Source organism: Cygnus olor, chromosome 5 (assembly GCF_009769625.2).
Source record: "Cygnus olor isolate bCygOlo1 chromosome 5, bCygOlo1.pri.v2, whole genome shotgun sequence".
NCBI classification, from domain to species: Eukaryota; Metazoa; Chordata; class Aves; order Anseriformes; family Anatidae; genus Cygnus; species Cygnus olor.
Window position 1 is genome coordinate 4,614,534 of NC_049173.1, and position 16,667 is coordinate 4,631,200.

Genomic DNA, 16,667 nt, shown 5'->3' on the forward strand with positions numbered 1-16,667 from the left:
CACCTCCTTGGACAACTTTTTGAGGGCCCTCTTGGCTCTACAACGAGAAAGGGACAGAACAGTGCCACGCCGTGCTGGAGGAGCCCAAGGGGCTACCAGAAGGTGGTTGTAATGGTGTGGGGAGGTCCAATTTTGGTCACGTTAGCCCAGCCTCAAGGCAGACCTGACTTAATTCGGGCCCAGCATCATGTGTCAGAGTTGTGTGGGATTCATTTCTGCTGGTGCTGCTTCGTACCGTGAGCTGCTGCTTTGAGTAGACCTGTGTGAGGTGTTATTTTCTGCTGATTGGGTCTTCGTCCTTGTCTGGGGTTACCTGGTCTTATCAATTCCATTTCTCTGAATCAGCAGAGTTGTAAGTGCATCGTTGCCATTGCTGGTAGCAGAATCTGGAAAAAGCTTTTGGTCTCCAGCCTGTTTCCCAAACTGCATTTCGCAGCTGCTGTTGTGATGATCTCAAAGAATTCAGCATATTCCTATTTATTTTTTTTCTTTAAAGCACCTGCTGTGCTTGTAGGAGCTCAGTGCACCATGCACACAACATGCTTTCACACGGGAGGCTTATCAGGCTGGTTTTCCCGAGAGTTTCCCAGGCAATACCAGCTCTTATTAAGAAAAGACCTGTGGATGTGCCCAGTGCTGGATCCCAACCCGGTGCTGCTTGGAGGCCGGATGGGGAGCAGAGCTGCCCCCTGCCCACACAGCCAGGATAAGTCTTTAAGTTTGGGGTTGAGTAGCTTTTGCTTAATCCTTATTTCATAAAACTTGAAGTGCAGGTTTGAGACTTTTTATCGAGAGGGCAGGCGCTCCTTAATCTCATTTGAACTCTGGTAAGGCACTCGAGTCTTTTCTGGGAAAGACAAGAAGACTTGGTAAACGATCAGGAGTTTTGCCTAGTAAGCTGCTTTTCATCCCAAGGAGTTTGGGGAAGTTGTTTTACCTTTTCTGCTTTATTTCACTGCAAGAATTTCAAAGGGATTTACAAACTTGTTTCTTTTAGACTAAAACTCGGTGCTGTTTAAAGGGAAAGAAAACGTGTTGTATTTCCCACCTCTCCTGGAGGTGACGGGGATGCTGGGCTGGCTCGGTAACAAAGCCAACGGAGCAGCATCGGTGCTCGTGATCACCTTCTCTATGAGGTTGTGTGACTTTGAGATATTGCTGGTAGAAAACCTGTAATAATTAACACCTTTAGTTACTTGCGAGTTTGCATTCAGTTTGCTGACAATTTTAAGCAATGCCAAAAACACTTATATAGGGATTTCTGTATCACAGTACTGCTGTGACGTGGTTTTATTTTGCTGAGTGCCTCGTGTAGTGAGCGACAGGTCTTCTCTTGGAGGTTTTCGTGCTCAATGCCTAGACCTGTGTTGACGAAGCTCAAGCACTGGAAGAGTCCACCACAGTGGTGAGGCATTAAGGAGCACCCGGGAGAGGTGGCAGGGCATGGGGTTTATCAATAGTCACTTTAATTTGCAATTAATTCTGCAGTTAATGGAGCAGCAGGGTGGCTTGCCCCAGGCCACCCAGGGTGTCCCATGTCAGGAGGAGGAATGGAGATCTGGTCACCCCACACAATTATTTCCGTCCTGTCCTTCCCATGAACTCTGCCTCCCATTTGTAGTGGATTAAAACTTCCAGTTCTATTTGGACGGGTCCTCCTCTGACATCTACAGAAACGTGCTGGCTTTTCAGTGTACCGAGAGAGCTTAGGTTGTTTCAGAAAAGCGGGAAGAAATGTATAACCAAGGAGAGGAGCCCTTGCTAAAGAGTGCCATGCCAGCATCTCCCTTGTCCGTTTGCAGGGGCTGTAGGTGTTGTTTACTTGGTCTCCGTTTATCTCAGTTATATGCTGTGAGGAACCCGTAAGCAAGTCCTATGTGGGCCCTCAAGTCTCCGACTGAGCCGGTTGTGGTGCCTGGCGTGGTGTTTTTCAGGGCGACATGCCACGGGGGAGACCTCTCAAACAGCCACGCTTCGGAAGAGCCCAAAAAGCAGAGCGGGAGCTGCCCTTAACACATCCAGGAGGGCAGAGCCACTATGGCAGAGCAGGTGCAATAGGTTTCCTGGGCTAAATCCCACCTCTTGGGCTCCCTGCCCATTTGGGAAGGTGGCTGCGTTGGGTGCCGTAGTCCATCCTTCTGGGGACAGCCCCCGTTTTCCCCTCTCCCTGGCTCTGGTGGGCATCTCTCCATCCTGGGGCCAGGGGCGCTGCAATCCTCACCCACCCCTGAGACACTCAAACGTTCCCCCTGGGAAAGCTCTGCTAATGCTGCCCATCGTGAATAGCTCTAATCCACTCTTTATGCAGGGGCTCGATGAATTTAAGGCTGCACCGCTGCTCGCGTGTCCTCCAGCGGAGAGCATCCCGTTAGAGGCATGACTCTCTGGCTCGGCATACCGTGACCCGCTGTGTCATTGCTCATCAAGGTTTCTGAACCGAATTGAATACTCTTTAAGTTTTTTTGTGGTGTTTCAGGAGAAAAAGGCAGCCTGGCTCGCCAGCCGGTTGGTATTCAGTGCCTTGCGAATACACGGGACGGCTTGAGGTGCGCTCTTCCTAATTGCAATTCTCTGCAAAGAAATTATTAGGAAGATATTAACCATATAATGTTTTGGGAGGATGCTGGGTAGCAGTCAAAATTTCTGCTGCTACAGTATGTTTTTTTTAAAAAAAAAGGACAATAAAGTAGGCTTTTTTGTTGGAAAAGAAGATTTCATGTTATCTGTGTTTGCAGGCTTTCTGGCTCATATGCTGGAGGAATCCTTGCTGCGGGGGTGTTTTCATTTTCTCGTCTAACATGGCAGTGGTCCATCACGGCGGAGGTTTTTAGCTTAAACAATCTGTTTGTGGGGCTGCTTATGGCTCTTACCGTGCATTTTGAGGAGGCATCCACTGCAAAAGAGAGATCAAAGGTAAAACATCTCAAGCAAAGTGAATAGTTCTTTTTTTTTTCAATTAGTCATCACGTGTCTGTTTAATTTCCTGTTCATTTGGTTTTGATTTAGTTTCCTTTACGTAGGAAAGGCCAGATTTGGGGACTGGGTTCAGCACCTGTGCTTGATGGTGTTGATCCCTGACCTGCCTGGACTCAGGAGTACCAAACATCTAAGGATCCGTGCACATTGCTTAAGGGTTGAGGTGGGATGTGCTGGATCTGCTTTGGCTTTTTGTTGTTGTACACACACGGGATAGAAGAGGAAAAAGCAAAATCATTCTCATCTAAACGTTTCGGTGCAAAGTTTAATTTTCTGCATCAAAGACTCAAACTAGGCTGTGGGTGTTCAAGGTTTTGTTGTCAGAACTGTGATGTTCCTGGGGGTAAATAGAGGCATCTTACAGGAAAATTCATCAACTCAGAAACCCAGGTTTCTAATGAAACACAGAAACGACCAAATTTTCAATCAGTTCTGTGCAGTTCAATGTATATTCTGTTGAAATTAAATGTGCCCCTAAAATAATGCCACTATTAAATACAGAGACATTGAATTTCATGCCGTGTTCTCTGCTTTGTAAACAGACTCGGCAGTCAAAAGGTGTTCTTGCTCACCGGCCTTGTTCTTTCTACTTTTATTTGCCTGAACATCTGATCTCCTCTCTTCTTACAGACTTGCCTGCTGTGACTCCTCTAAGTTGTGTGAATAAAAGGATTTTTGTCAGGCTAGCCTGGAATTTCAGGAACACACAGTGGTAGTTTACTCAGCTTGGCAAATTCTCAAATAACATGTTTTATCACTGGCTTATAGAGGCCTTGTTTCATCATTGGGCTTTTGTGTTTTCTGGTCACTTCTGCCCCAAGACACTGGGCTCCACAAAGATGGAGTTGGGCATTTTCCGACCTGCTCTCGTGGTTGCTGTGCCCAATTTCCATTTGGATTTTCAGGTGAGGTTTTCAGAAGCAGTGAGCTTGTTTCCATGCTCTGGGTGGTCAGCATCCCACGCCTCAAAGAGGCCAGACTACAAACAGTGAGTTGGTGACACTTTTTGCAAATCTGACTTTCTTGTAGACATTTTCAGGAGCGTGCTTGGTTCCCCAATATACTTGAAAAATTATTCAGGTGGTCATGAGTCCTGTGGGGCAGCTCTGAAGCCCACAGAGTTTTTCTGAAGTTCTGGTAGGTGTTCCTGGGACAAAGCGCCATCCAGTGTTGAACACTGATTAAAAACTGCCTGTGGTCCCATCGCCATGACAAGGCAAGTGTTTGCACCTCACACGCATCATTGTCACCAGTGACTGAAATTAGCAGGGGCAATGCTCTGATGACCGATGGGCTGTCAGCTCCTATCCAACGATGTTTGTGGTACACTGGTGGCTTTTTGCCCATTGAGGAGCATGGGCAGAGCGTGGCTGCAGGGTGTGACACGTACCAAGTGGCCAGGGATGGAGAAGGAGGAGAAAGACTGAGCATGAGAAATGCCCTTCACTATGCTGCAGAGCCTGGATATGTTACCTCTTTTATCAGAAAACTTTCAGAGATGCTCAGAAGGGATCTCAGACCACTGAGTGATGCTGCATTTAATTCCCTTTGCTTAGCAAGTTTGTGTAGCCCTCACTTTAGCCCTCCGTGCCTGCAGAAGGGGAAAAAATCATTCCGGTTATGTAAAATGATGTCTCTGTACATAAAAGTGGCATTATTATTTTTACAGCATAAAAATAATCTGAAGTAACCTGTGTTGTCTGTGTTACAATTGACCGGTGCTCACTGATGTGCTTTGCCTTCTCTAAGTGTGCTGTGGGCTGCGCTGAAGCTGCTTTGGCATCTGGATGCTTTTGCAGGTGATGAAGAGTAACTGTGAGGTGTTGGTTTTCTCCCTTTCAGATCTCTAGACTCGGTGCCTTTTGCTGCGGGCTCAGCCTGTGCAACCAGCACACGATAGTGCTTTATGTTGCTTGTATCGTGCCCTGGGTTCTCTCCCGGCTGGTCAGAAAGACGGTATGTATTTTGCTGACCCATGCCTCTATTTTAGCTTGTTTTAAGGTCATTAATAATTCTTCTTTCCAACCATTTGTTTATATGTTGATGTACTAACAGTGTTAGTAGGAATTCTGTCCAAACTCATCAGTCAACCACCTGAATTACAGCCCATCACGGTGCAGGGGCTTTGCTCACACCAGCGATCTGTGACCTACCCGTGGCTCCTGGCACAGGAGCCCTGTGTCCCAGCTGCTTGTAAGTGCTTGGCACACAGCCACAAGACCAATACTCTGAGCTAAAATCTCCTCAACGTGCAGGAGATAAGTGTGTTCAGTGCAGGTACGTACCTGTTGGTGGGAAGCCATGGGCGTGAGCAGCCTCTCCTGGCTGATGGCAGTGCCTTTCTCGTGGCTGGAGATGTTTGTGTGTTGATTCCTCGGTGGCAGCACAAAACCCACATCTGCTTGTTGCACATCATCTCGCGACTGCTGTCAACAAAGACGTAGCCAGAGTAGGTAGCAGGGCAGGAAGGGTGCTGCAGGTGCTGATCTCTAGGAGGAGCCCCCTTCAGCACCTCCGTGGGACTTGCCAGGCTCGGTGGCCTCCAGCTTTGACACTGCCAGGACTTGTGAGTCCTACAAGAGGTCATCTGTTGGGGAGAGCACCTAGCTTCTGCCAGCTGGAACAAAGACCAAAGCAAGGCTGTCCTTCAGTGCGACAACAAGCCCCGGAGCTGGTTGATTATCACAGAATCACAGAATGGTTGAGGTTGGAAGGGAGCGCTGGAGGTCATCTGGTCCAACACCCCACCTAGAAATACATCCCTTTCGTCTAGCAGAGATCCCTTCTCAGGATGTTCCTCATTTTACACCTCCGTATTAAGCTTGTTAATTGTATAAAAAGGTGAGAAGACGTCTTGGCACGTCTGGCTCAGGAAGGCGATGTGCATCCATCTGGATGAGGCCCCCAGTGATGTCCAGGTGCCCTGCAATGCTTTTGTCACCTGTAGGTGGTCTTCTGCCAGTGGCTGTGTCGGGCTGGATGCAGATGTATTGCAGAAGCTCTGCTTTGCTCTGAAAAGGGATGCAGATCTCAGAGACGTAGATCACATTGCAGGTGGCCCAGAGGAACCTCCATCTGTACCCTCTCTCTTTCGCCCCCTGAAGATGACAATCGGGAAGGTTTCTACTGGGACAATCCCATCTGAATTTCTCCACCCCCAACCTGGTAAATCAGGTGTGATTCTGCGCAGCGGCACAGCTCAGAGCTGAGCCCAGAGTGAAACGCATCAGCTGCAAGAGATAGGGGCAGCTCAGACAAGCTTGATCCAAGAGGTCAGCATCTCCAGAAAAAGCCTTACCGACCTCATATTTCCTTTAACAAAATGATGGCTCGTGAAGTGTATTTGTGTTCTTTAAACAGAGCTATTTTCACAACCAGGGAGGCCTGGAGAGACATCTGTGATTTCCAGCAGGGAATGCTGTGCCAATACGGCATCACTGGGAAACACCCTACTTAGACACCAGTCCAGTAGACCCTGCTGCAGAACACCACCTAATAAGAAGTTAATTGATCAAAACCGGTGGCTTTCAGTGAAACCAACAAAAAAGAGCCAGGCTTCTGAAGGAATTTTGACTGGCAACGTTACCGAGCTACTTTCTCTGTTCTGTAGGTCGTCGCTCTGAATGGTCTCTCTTCCACATCACCCCAAATTCTGAAGGAAGTGCTTTGATTGGCAGGACGGTGCCTGATGAGAAAGCAAGCATGCAATATTCCGGGGTGGGATTTTCCAAAGCACTTAAAGGAGTTAGGCACAGAAGTCCCTTTGAAAGTCTTGTCTTCCTGACCCCTTAGGCAGTCTTGAAAATCCCACCCCAAAAGTTGGCCTATCCAATTTAGCCAGCGTAATCATGATAAAGTAAATGGCAAAACCGACTCCTGATGATGGTGGTGATGCGTGTAGTTGTACTAGAGCAGCATTTTTTTTTTTTGCCAGATGGAATACCAGCCAACTCTTAATCGCTGCAAAGTGGGTTATCTCAGCCTTGCAGTGCTTCAGCCATCTATGCATGTCATGCCATGATTTAAATGTGAAAGATGCAATGAGTATGATACTCATGAGTCCTAGCTAATATTATTTGCTTCACTTAAATTTCACCCTGCCATGCAAAGGAGATCAGTTTGATGCAGTTTCCTAGTAATCCACAAAATCGTAAGGTTTAACATAGCATTTTGTAGGGACTTACTATAAATTGAGAGATCAGCTCTGTGTAAATATATTTGATGTTTTTTCTTTATCTGTTCTTGAAGTTCCAGCACGATTAAACTAAAATAAACATTGTTATGCAATATGACATATTTTGGTGCAGGAATTGTCCCTAGGCCATTTGCTGAAGTTGGGTTTATGCTTCTTGGCTGGTTTGCTGCCTTATCTCTATCTGCCGGCTTCGTCCTACCTCAATCGAGCCCGCTGGACATGGGGAGACCAGACAACTTTTCAAGGATTTTTGACCCACTTTCTCAGGGAGGAATATGGGACATTCAATCTGGTAAATAAGGGTCATTTTCTAAATGGCTTTCTTTTGAGATACGCGGTAGCAGGAGCTTTCTGTTCATGACGTTAAATAGCTCGGCTAAGAAATGGAAAATGATTTATTTTTTAAATGTTTATTTCTGATTTTGACCTTTTGATCTGTCAGAGTTTCTGGGTATGGGTCAGATGGCTGATGTCTTAGTGGTGTGAGCTGTATTATTTACTGGATGCTGTACGTATGTCTCATATTTTAAAAAGCCCAAAGAGTAAGCCTTGCTAGAGGGAAATGGTGACATCAGTTTTGTGTTTTTCTTGTTTTAAGGCAAATAATTGTCTTTTTTATTATTTATTTTACTTTAAATAGCTATTTAAAGAGGTTGCAAGCATTTTTCATTGCTTTATCTTTAAAACAGATTCCTCTAACTTACTTCCTAGTAATATTTTATTGAAATATTGTATTGAAATTGAATGAATATTTCATCGAAATGAATGGTAGGTTTGGGGGATCTCAGAATCCTCTGCTCTGGATTATTCTGCCTGCTTTGTGCTTTTGCAGAGGGAGGGAGGTGTGATGTGATTCTGCAGGGTGTAGGGTTTGCATCTGTCTCCTCCAGCCCTAACTTAGGTGTTTGGCTCCGGCCACCCAAGGAAAGCAATGCCCAGCACCCCTTCTTTCCATCCTGCTTCAGAGATTTCAGTGCAGAGGGCTGGGAGAAGAGAAAGAGGTATGGTTTACATATCATGTCACTCCCTGGGGTCCTCAGCATCCTCAGAAATGATGTCCTGTGCCTGCAGCAGCTGCATCCAGCTGGTGACACGCCATGAGCACCCCATTGCCATTCCAGGGAACGCTCCTACAGCCATCCCTGAGACCTACGGTGTGGCTGTAGCATGTGAGGCAAAAGATTTGATTATTCCTGCTGCTGGCACTTAAATCTTTCCAAAACTCGTCCAGAGGTAACATCCACCCTGTGAAGGGCTTCGGAGACTTCCACTGTTGTCCTGTTCCCAGCTGTCTCCCGAGAATTAGGTTCTGCTGGGCAGAGCAATACCAAGGCATGCAAATCCCTTAACTCCTGTCTCCATCAGATGTGATGAATTCAAGTTGATGTTCAGGCGGCTTAGGGCTGGACCATGTGTAATCCTGCACCGTAAATCACATTTACGATGAACTGGTCTGAAGCTGGAGCAGTAAATGCAGCAAAATCCAAGCGTTTGGTCCTGATGCCAGCTGGGCTAATGCCAGAGCCCTGCCTGGATGGACAGACAGCCCTTGCGTCCTAGGGAGGGGCTTTGCTTTGTTTTAGGGGCAAGCAGGGTCAAAAAACCAGGGTGGCTGTGCTGGGGAGAAAGCATTTCCCTGCAGAGATCACGGTAGCAGATGTGATTGCTCGGGGTAGTGGGCTTGCACCCTGCTGGGGCTTTTGGGGCCAAACCACAGAAACCTCCCCCTCTAAGCTGAGGATCAGAAATGTCATCTCTTGCAAGGAAACCTTCGTGGCTGCCATCAGCATCCAGCAAGGTGGGGCTTTGGAGGAGACAGAAAGCCAGGACATGGGAACCAGGAGGTGGTTGGTGGTGTACCACGGCCTGGGGGCTGGCTCTCCATCTTCTGACACTTCAATTAAAAAAAAATCAATTAACTATTCTGTTTTTATTGAGATTAAATATTCCTTCCAGACCTCCTGGGTCACTTTACCTGGTATCTGGTAGACACCACTTTTCCAACAAGCACCTAGGAAGGGAGCTCCTCGTCTCCACCAAGCATTGCTTGTTTCCCAGGCTTGTGCCATGGAGTGCAAGTCTGCAATAAAAAAAAAATCTCATATATCTCTACAGATCTTCTGTGAATGCAGAGGGGCCATGAGCAAGGCTGGTAAGCAAGCAGGAATTGAGGCCCATGTGCTTTTCTCTTTTGTTTAAGCAATTCCTGTTCCCTGTGCCCACTCTGGGGCACCACCTGAAGGGGTTTTGGAGGAGCCCTGTATGCTGGGGGCTCTGCAAAATGAAAACAAAAAGACTTTTCCTTGCCCCAGTGACACATTAGTCAGGGTGTGGGCTTCTCATGGGTTTTCTTTCTTTTTAATCCAGGCCAAGTCGGAGACTGGATCCAGTATGAGAGAGATGCTGGTGTGAGTAAAATCCCAAGTGCACCTTGCAGTGGGGACAAACCTGTTACCTGTGCTCTCAGCCCAGGTGGCTCCTCTCCTGCCTGTCCTCCTCTCCTTCTAAAGCTGGGGCTGTGCATGTTGAGCGCCAGGATGGTGCACGTCCGTCTGTCTTCCTATCGAGGGAACAATGCTCGATCCCCTCCCCAGCAATTTTTTCATCCAAAATCCTGGCGTATAAACCCAGCTTGTTCCCATTCCTGGTAGACTTGACCCCAGCAGGACAGGGATGCATTATGCTGTCCTTCTGCCCTCCTCCTTGCTAGGCTCTGAGTGCTGGCAGCGATTTCAGGGTGATGCAGACGTGCACTTGATTTCTCCACAGCTCCCAGCTGGCGCAGATGAGGTCGGAGCTCTCCCTCCCTGTCCTCGCCCTGGCGCTCGTGGCCTGTTTCAGCACAGCACTGCCGTAAGTTGGAGGGGACTCTCAGCTCTGAGCCACTTTGCCTTGTGGGCTGGGTGTGAGCTATGGCTGCTTCCTCTGCCTTGTGCCGTGTGGAGCTGTTCTGCTTCCCTGTGCAGAAATTTCAGCAGTTGTCCTGTTCTAATTATTGATGAAGAGCAAAATAGCCCTGCACCTGGTTACTCTGAGACTTGTAGACCACAGGCTTAAAAAGCTTGCAATCCTGATGGTTGTGTGCTTTGGAAAGGTTTCATAAATTGCAAAGGTAAAGACCCAGCAGCTCCTTGAATTAAATTCATGTAGGTATGCAGAGAGATGGTTACCTTCAAGTGCATACAACTTTTTTCCTACTTTTTGATCACGCCACTAGAGCGCTGTATTATTTTTTATAGGAGAAGGCAACAGAAGTCATCCGTGATTTGGCTCTTCGCTGGAATGCTCTGTGTTTATTCTCTCTTCTTTGCCTGGAGAGCAAATTTGGATGTTACAAAGCCTTTGTTTCTGGGCGTGGTAAGTTTCACTCCAAAAATTGCTCTGGGGTGTTAAATTTTGGAAGAAGTCTCCTTCATGCTTTGTCGGCTGCTGTTGCATCCCCTGCTAATCAGGAACAGGTGGTTGTCTTGGAGCTGCACAGGGTGCGAACATGCAGCTACATTTTCTGTTTCCTTATAGCTGGGGAAACAGAGATGTGGTCTCTGGGAATTTAGAGGGATTATTTGTATTTAAAAGGAAGGAAAAAAAAAAAAAAAAAAACTCTGTGTATCTCTGTCTGCTCTTAAACTATGAGCGTCTCAGCCCAGAGACCATCCTGCCCTGAAAACCTGGACCTGCATCCCGTGGCAGATGGTACATGCGCTGCGTTTGTGCCCTAGGTGGAGCGGTTCTGGATGCAGAGCAATGCCGTCGTGGCTGTGCTGGCGGGGCTGGGGCTGCCCATCCTCGTGTCCCTCACTGGTGCCGTGCTGGAGGGCGGCTGGGTGCTGCCGGGGCTGGAGTGGCTTTCTGCTGTGGCTCTCGTTGCTGCTCAAATTTGGGCAAATTACAGGTAAGGAGTCCCCAGGGCTGCAGGGTGCTTTGCGGTCGGGTGCTGCTGGAACCTGCACAAGCCCAGGCGCCCATCGAAGCAGCCGTGGTCACAGCCTGGAGGTGTGGAATCTGCCCCACTCCCTTGTCTGACCACTCTCAGAACCACCAAGCACCAACCTCAGGCTGTAAGTCAGGGCTGAAGGAAGAAAATGATGTAGATACCTAAGCTTGTTATGGAAGAAACCCATGAATCTGTGCCTTACTGCCTAATGCTTACAGAATTGATTTGTCCTGAGCAGTCACCTTCTCCTTCCCTTGCTTTGCTTCAGGTTTCCTTCTGCCCAGGATTTTTTCTTACTTTTTTTTTTTTTCTCTTCTGTATTTTAGGGCTTCCTTATTCCATAACCATGCTGAAGGCTCTACAGTGGTCTGGGTACAAACCAGAACAGTAGTAGGGGTGCTCAGGTAGAGGCTGACCAGCTGGTGAAGTGTACAACACATGGGCAGGAGAGCGTCCTGCTCTTGAGTGTACATGCTGGTGTGCATGCACGTGGTCGGGTACCCAAAAGGATCTCATCTCAACTAATTTAAATCTACTTCTACCTGATGCTACAAAAACATGGCTACTTAGTGCTTAATTAAAAGCATTAAAAGGATTTCAAATCCTGAGAGCCATTCTTGTAGTGGCAGTTCCAGCTCTAACTAATAAGTCTTTAGGTTTAGCCCAAGAAAAAGTCAGAATGAAGGTAAATGCATACAGTGAGTGTGTATTTTGTCAAAAATGTCATGGCATGCCCCTGGTGATGGTGTCTGAGGCACTGTAGTCTTAAATGCTTCATTTTTATACCTTTTTTTTTTCTGTAAATGGAGATGATGATTTTCAGCAGGATCTGACCACATGAAGGGCTTCACCTGTGGATGCCTATTGCATAAAATTGTTCCGAAGATGCGCAAAGCCATGCAGATGCCTAGTTGTAAGATGCTCTTTCTCATCTGTTCTCTTAAGCACCTGTGATCAGAGCACCAATTTTATTGTTGACAAGTTTGCGAGAAACCTGCTGTTCTCTGTGCCGATGGGTGCAGTGGTCTTGCTCAGAGGAGATTTACCCGGGAACGCCCTTCGTTACCTTCATTACTGCGAAGGAGTGAGGCCAGATATCACCTTAGTGGACCAGGAGGTACGTTCAGAAACAGATATTGAAAGCCATTGCTGAAATGGGAGGCGACCCTTACTGTGTAAATGGAGTCATTGCTCATGCAGAAACCATTTCTACAGCTGCTGGGTGTAAAATGGATGAAAATTGCTTCTTGTTCTAATTGTGGTAATGTTTTTGGTGATAGATGATGACTTATGAATGGTATTTACCCAAGCTGGCAAAGCATTTACCCGGTGTCTCTTTTCCTGGGAACCGGTGGAATCCTGTGGAAGGAGTGTTACCCGATGGGACAAGAACTTTTAATCTCCATCGTTTCCTCAAAGTAAATAAACAGTAAGCATTTCTTTCATATGTAACAGCTTTCCTAAAATCTTCAACCTTTTTTTCTTGAAATTGTTTATAGAACAGCCTGGTACTGCATCCTAAAGACCAATTTTCTCTGCTGACTTCCTCCCTGGTGGTGAGATTATTTTTACAATTAAAGCAAATATCTCTGCAGAAGTAACTCCTTCCAGATATAACGTTCAGTATTGTTGAACAATATTATATCTTGTTGAGTAAGATAAAATATTCTTGTTCTATTGAGGTAGGTTTGGATTTTAGGAAGGAAAAATAAGGTGATTGGCAGAGAATATTTACAATTTTTGTTTTGATTTCACTAACAATTCATTGCAAAAAAGGAACATTCCTGTGTACTCAAAATGATAATTTGAGAGCAAAATGATAATTTGAGAGCAAATGACTGCAGCTTCTCCTTGGTGAGCATTGTGGCCAAGTGATTAGCATAAAATGAATGTATTCCACGAATAATCATCGTATAAAAATAGCTTAGTAAGAGTGGAGAAAGGATTAGATACTCACACGAATAAGAGTAGCATCTGCATTTAGACTAGCTGGGAGTTGAGCCTTGCGAGTGTGGGTAGGCAGAAGAGCACGGGCAAGTGCCATCAGGAAGAAATGGGCTTCTCCTCCTGCTTCTGGCACGTGTGTGAGGTCCAGCAGAGAGGAGAGAGGACATCTCCCCTTGTGGTATCTCCTGTGCTGGCTGCACAGATGTCCAATACCAGATGGGTCCTCATTTGCAGCGCAGGAGCTGTTTTGCAGCCTGCCCTGGAGACGTGCACCTTCCGACGTGAGATGGTTTGGGTGGGTGTCTGTGCCACAGAAAATGTGTGGCTTAAGTTCTGCCCGTTGCACCGATGTGGGGTGGGTGGCTTGCTTGAGCATGCGGGGTTGACCAAGGTCTGTGGCATGGCTTCACAATTCCTCTCTTGTTTGTTTGTGGTTTTTTTTGGCAGTAAGGAGGTGTTTGTGTGCATAGGTCTTCATGAAGGGGACTCGACCTGGAGAAGGAGTTACTCTCTTTGGCCGTGGGGTACTTGTGAAAAGTTGGTTCCTTCTGATGCTGTCTTTGACCCAGGAGAGTGGATTCGTCTCACAAGGAATCTCTATAACTGGACTGAAGACTATGGGAGGTAAGAGGCAGAGGACCCTGTACCTTCCTGCTCGTTATTCTTCTGCCAGCAGTGTAACCGCATCCACTGCAGTGTTAGAGAAACTAAACATGAAGCATAATCGTAATGTTTTGAGTTTTGAAACATAAAATAAATCTGCTTGTGGTATTTTTGCTAGAGTTAAAATAGAGAGGACGTTTCTAGACAGTTTTCAGATCCAGTTCTTATTTAATACTTAATTGGGAGCCAAAAACATTGAGGATGTGGGACACCTAAAGCTTTAAATTTCACAGGCTGAGCTGTGATGGATGGTAGAAACCATCTCTCGCTTTATGCCTAGCTGGGATGCTGTGAAACAACCAATGTACGCACCAGAGACTCCCCCTGTGCAGAAAGGGGAATAAAGTTTTATGAATGACTGAGGATCAGCTCTGTTCCCTGCTGTCACAGAGCCATAGGCTTCATGAGAGGTTTTCTTCTGCCTGGGAGGTCCGTAGCTGCTTGCATTAGAAGGGATGATTGTGTGACGGGCAAAACACAGTGACATGGATCTGATGGCTGGATTTTATTTTAATTCCCATTTAGTTTCAAGCCCTCTTCCTGGGAAGCTGTCGCCAATGAGGAGATGTGGCAAGCCAGGTGATGCTCCTTTGCTCCCCTCCAACAGCTAGTGGGCAATGCCAGCTCCTTGGAGTGGAAACACACACCAAAGTGGGCAGCTTGATGATGCATGGCCTTATTGGATCTAAACGAGCCAAGCTTCAGGAGGAAAAGATGGGCCAAATGAGATGAAGGGTGTATTGCCTCTGGCAAGTAATGATTTTGTTCACCTGAAGGCTCTGCTCAAAGTATCTTGAAGGAACAGAGGTAGTTCGGACACGCCGTGGAAAGAAATTGTATTGGTGTCACTGATTTGAAAAAAGCTTGTGTGCTGTCCCATACAATTAAAGAGCTTTATGGGCACATTGAAGATGTGTGTAATCATGAGATGTGAGCTGGTTATGTTAAGCAGCTAGTATAATGGATGTTTTTCTTGTTCTCCTAGGATGAAAACAGCTTTCTTTATATTTGACCTTGCAGAAACTGCCAGTGTGACTGCAGAAATGAAATCACAGCTTTACACGTTGGCATACACTGTAAGTCCTGTATTTTACTACGAATGCTCCCTGCAGTCTTCATCCTTTTTTTATTATTTTTAATTTCTTGACTACGTTGAAATATCACGGTGTATCTATATAGGTGGGTTGTCTTGTAATCTGCATTCTCTCTCATCCATCCAAACCAGGAGCGTAGCAGATTCAAAGAGATTTGTTCAGGGATATTATCCGTTCCTGCTTGCCCTCTCGGTCAGGGAAGATGCCAAAAGCTAACCAGTCAACACCCTCCTTTTGCTATAATTATGTTGTCTGTGCTGGGCTCCAAACCCATGCCAAGAGATTGCCTGTCCTGAAGTCCCCTCTTTGCACTTGTCCTCTCCGTCATTACACAGTCATGCATCTGAGCCAGCAAGTGTAAAATCCGATGGTCTTCTCACTGCAAATTAATTCTGCTGCATTTCACAGCAAAGAATGACTTACGTAAGCCGGTGGAGGTATCTCTATAAATATTGTACTGCCAGAGATGCCAGCAGATGCACAAAATGATCAGTGTGTGTCAGCAGAGAGGAGGAGTGTTTTATACCCCAGCAAACAGCCTACAAATAGTTTCCTTTAAACATTTGCCTATTATGTTGTGATTTTTGCTGTTCTGTTCTGCAATGTTGTCAGCTGTGTGCCTGATGTTGAGCTTATGAATATCCCCACTCAACAGAGTGCTCAAGTCCTGTTGGAGTTGTCCTTATTTCTTGAAATATTGAGTAAATGTTTTTCCAGATGCAGCAGTGAAATCTTTTTCCCCAGCCCAGTGTAACCCTTCTCTTGGGGAAGGGCATGATGTGCCCGGGGGTTCTTTCGATCGTCTGTAATGTTTCTAAACATACAGCTGCTCCACAAAAGGAACTGATTCAGCCCTCAGTTGGATTTTGGATTCATTCTGTCACACATCACACAGCAAACACAGAGTGAGGTTTCAGAAATCCTCTGACTCTGGGTGTAGACATCTAAATAGCATCTGTTCCTTTATGGACAGTTTTGAAGCACTGTTAAAAGCTGTTGGTCCCTTTTGTTTGATTAATTTGTCTTTTTTTTTCTCCCTGTAACAGTCATACAAAGAAATTGTCAACTCTCATACAAATCATCCGGTGAACTGGCACAAAAACTATGCGATAGCCTGCGAGAGGATGTTGCGTCTCCATCAGGTGGATGTGGATCCCGAGGCGCTGCTCTCTGAAACTGTTAAACATTTCCTCCTGTACACTGAGAAAGCAGAAGACGATCCCCAGCGGGAGGATATCCTGCAGGCTGTGAAACACCTGAAGAAGGAGCTGCAGGGGCTGAGGAAAATGAAAGCCAATCTGAAGCGGCGAGCTGGATAGCGCCTGTCCCCCCCATGCCTTCTGAAGCGCTGAGATTTTTGAAGTTAGGAGCTAAAATTTGAGTTGGGCATCAACAACGTGTGAATGTTTATAAAAGGCAGCAGAAAGAGTAGTAAAGAGGACATCAAGCAGGCTTGCCACTGCAGGAACGTACTGTTATTTGTTCTTTGATGGCCGTTGCCAAATGAGCAGTTTGTATTGTTTTCTATGGGGAAGAAAGCTCATCACTAAATAAAATGCTGGCTTTCAAAGGAGAGTTTCCTTCTAAAGGAAACCCGTGAATCTCTAGTACTTTGGAGAGCTTTTAATTTTGTTTATGAATACGGCATCCTTTATAGATGCAGAAAGTGTTTTTAGGTTTTAAATGTTTCTTCAGTCGTTGAGCAAAGAGGCTTGTACAGACATTTTTCTGTAGGCTGTGCTGTGTCTGTGCATTTGTATGGTCACGGGGCAGTGCAGTTAGGTAGGTTTCCATCAGGACAAGTGTGTGGCCTCTGTGGGGGTGTGACCACGTGCTGTTTCAGATATGCTCCCTGCCC

General features: G+C 46.4%; 1 protein-coding gene across 1 annotated transcript in view; it reads left to right on the forward strand.

Annotated features, from left to right (window-relative positions):
• Positions 1-16,414, forward strand: part of TMEM260 (transmembrane protein 260) — a gene marked incomplete at its 5' end in the record, with an annotated part of 29,999 nt that extends 13,585 nt beyond the window's left edge. The window contains 13 exons of the mRNA XM_040558656.1: positions 2,736-2,913; positions 4,819-4,932; positions 7,284-7,463; positions 9,539-9,579; positions 9,941-10,024; positions 10,411-10,528; positions 10,891-11,063; positions 12,051-12,222; positions 12,386-12,534; positions 13,500-13,676; positions 14,241-14,294; positions 14,701-14,791; positions 15,856-16,414. Of these exons, the coding sequence (XP_040414590.1) occupies positions 2,736-2,913; positions 4,819-4,932; positions 7,284-7,463; positions 9,539-9,579; positions 9,941-10,024; positions 10,411-10,528; positions 10,891-11,063; positions 12,051-12,222; positions 12,386-12,534; positions 13,500-13,676; positions 14,241-14,294; positions 14,701-14,791; positions 15,856-16,128 (1,804 nt within the window). The remainder of the gene's footprint in view (positions 1-2,735; positions 2,914-4,818; positions 4,933-7,283; positions 7,464-9,538; positions 9,580-9,940; positions 10,025-10,410; positions 10,529-10,890; positions 11,064-12,050; positions 12,223-12,385; positions 12,535-13,499; positions 13,677-14,240; positions 14,295-14,700; positions 14,792-15,855) is intronic.
• Positions 16,415-16,667: the final 253 nt, after the last annotated feature.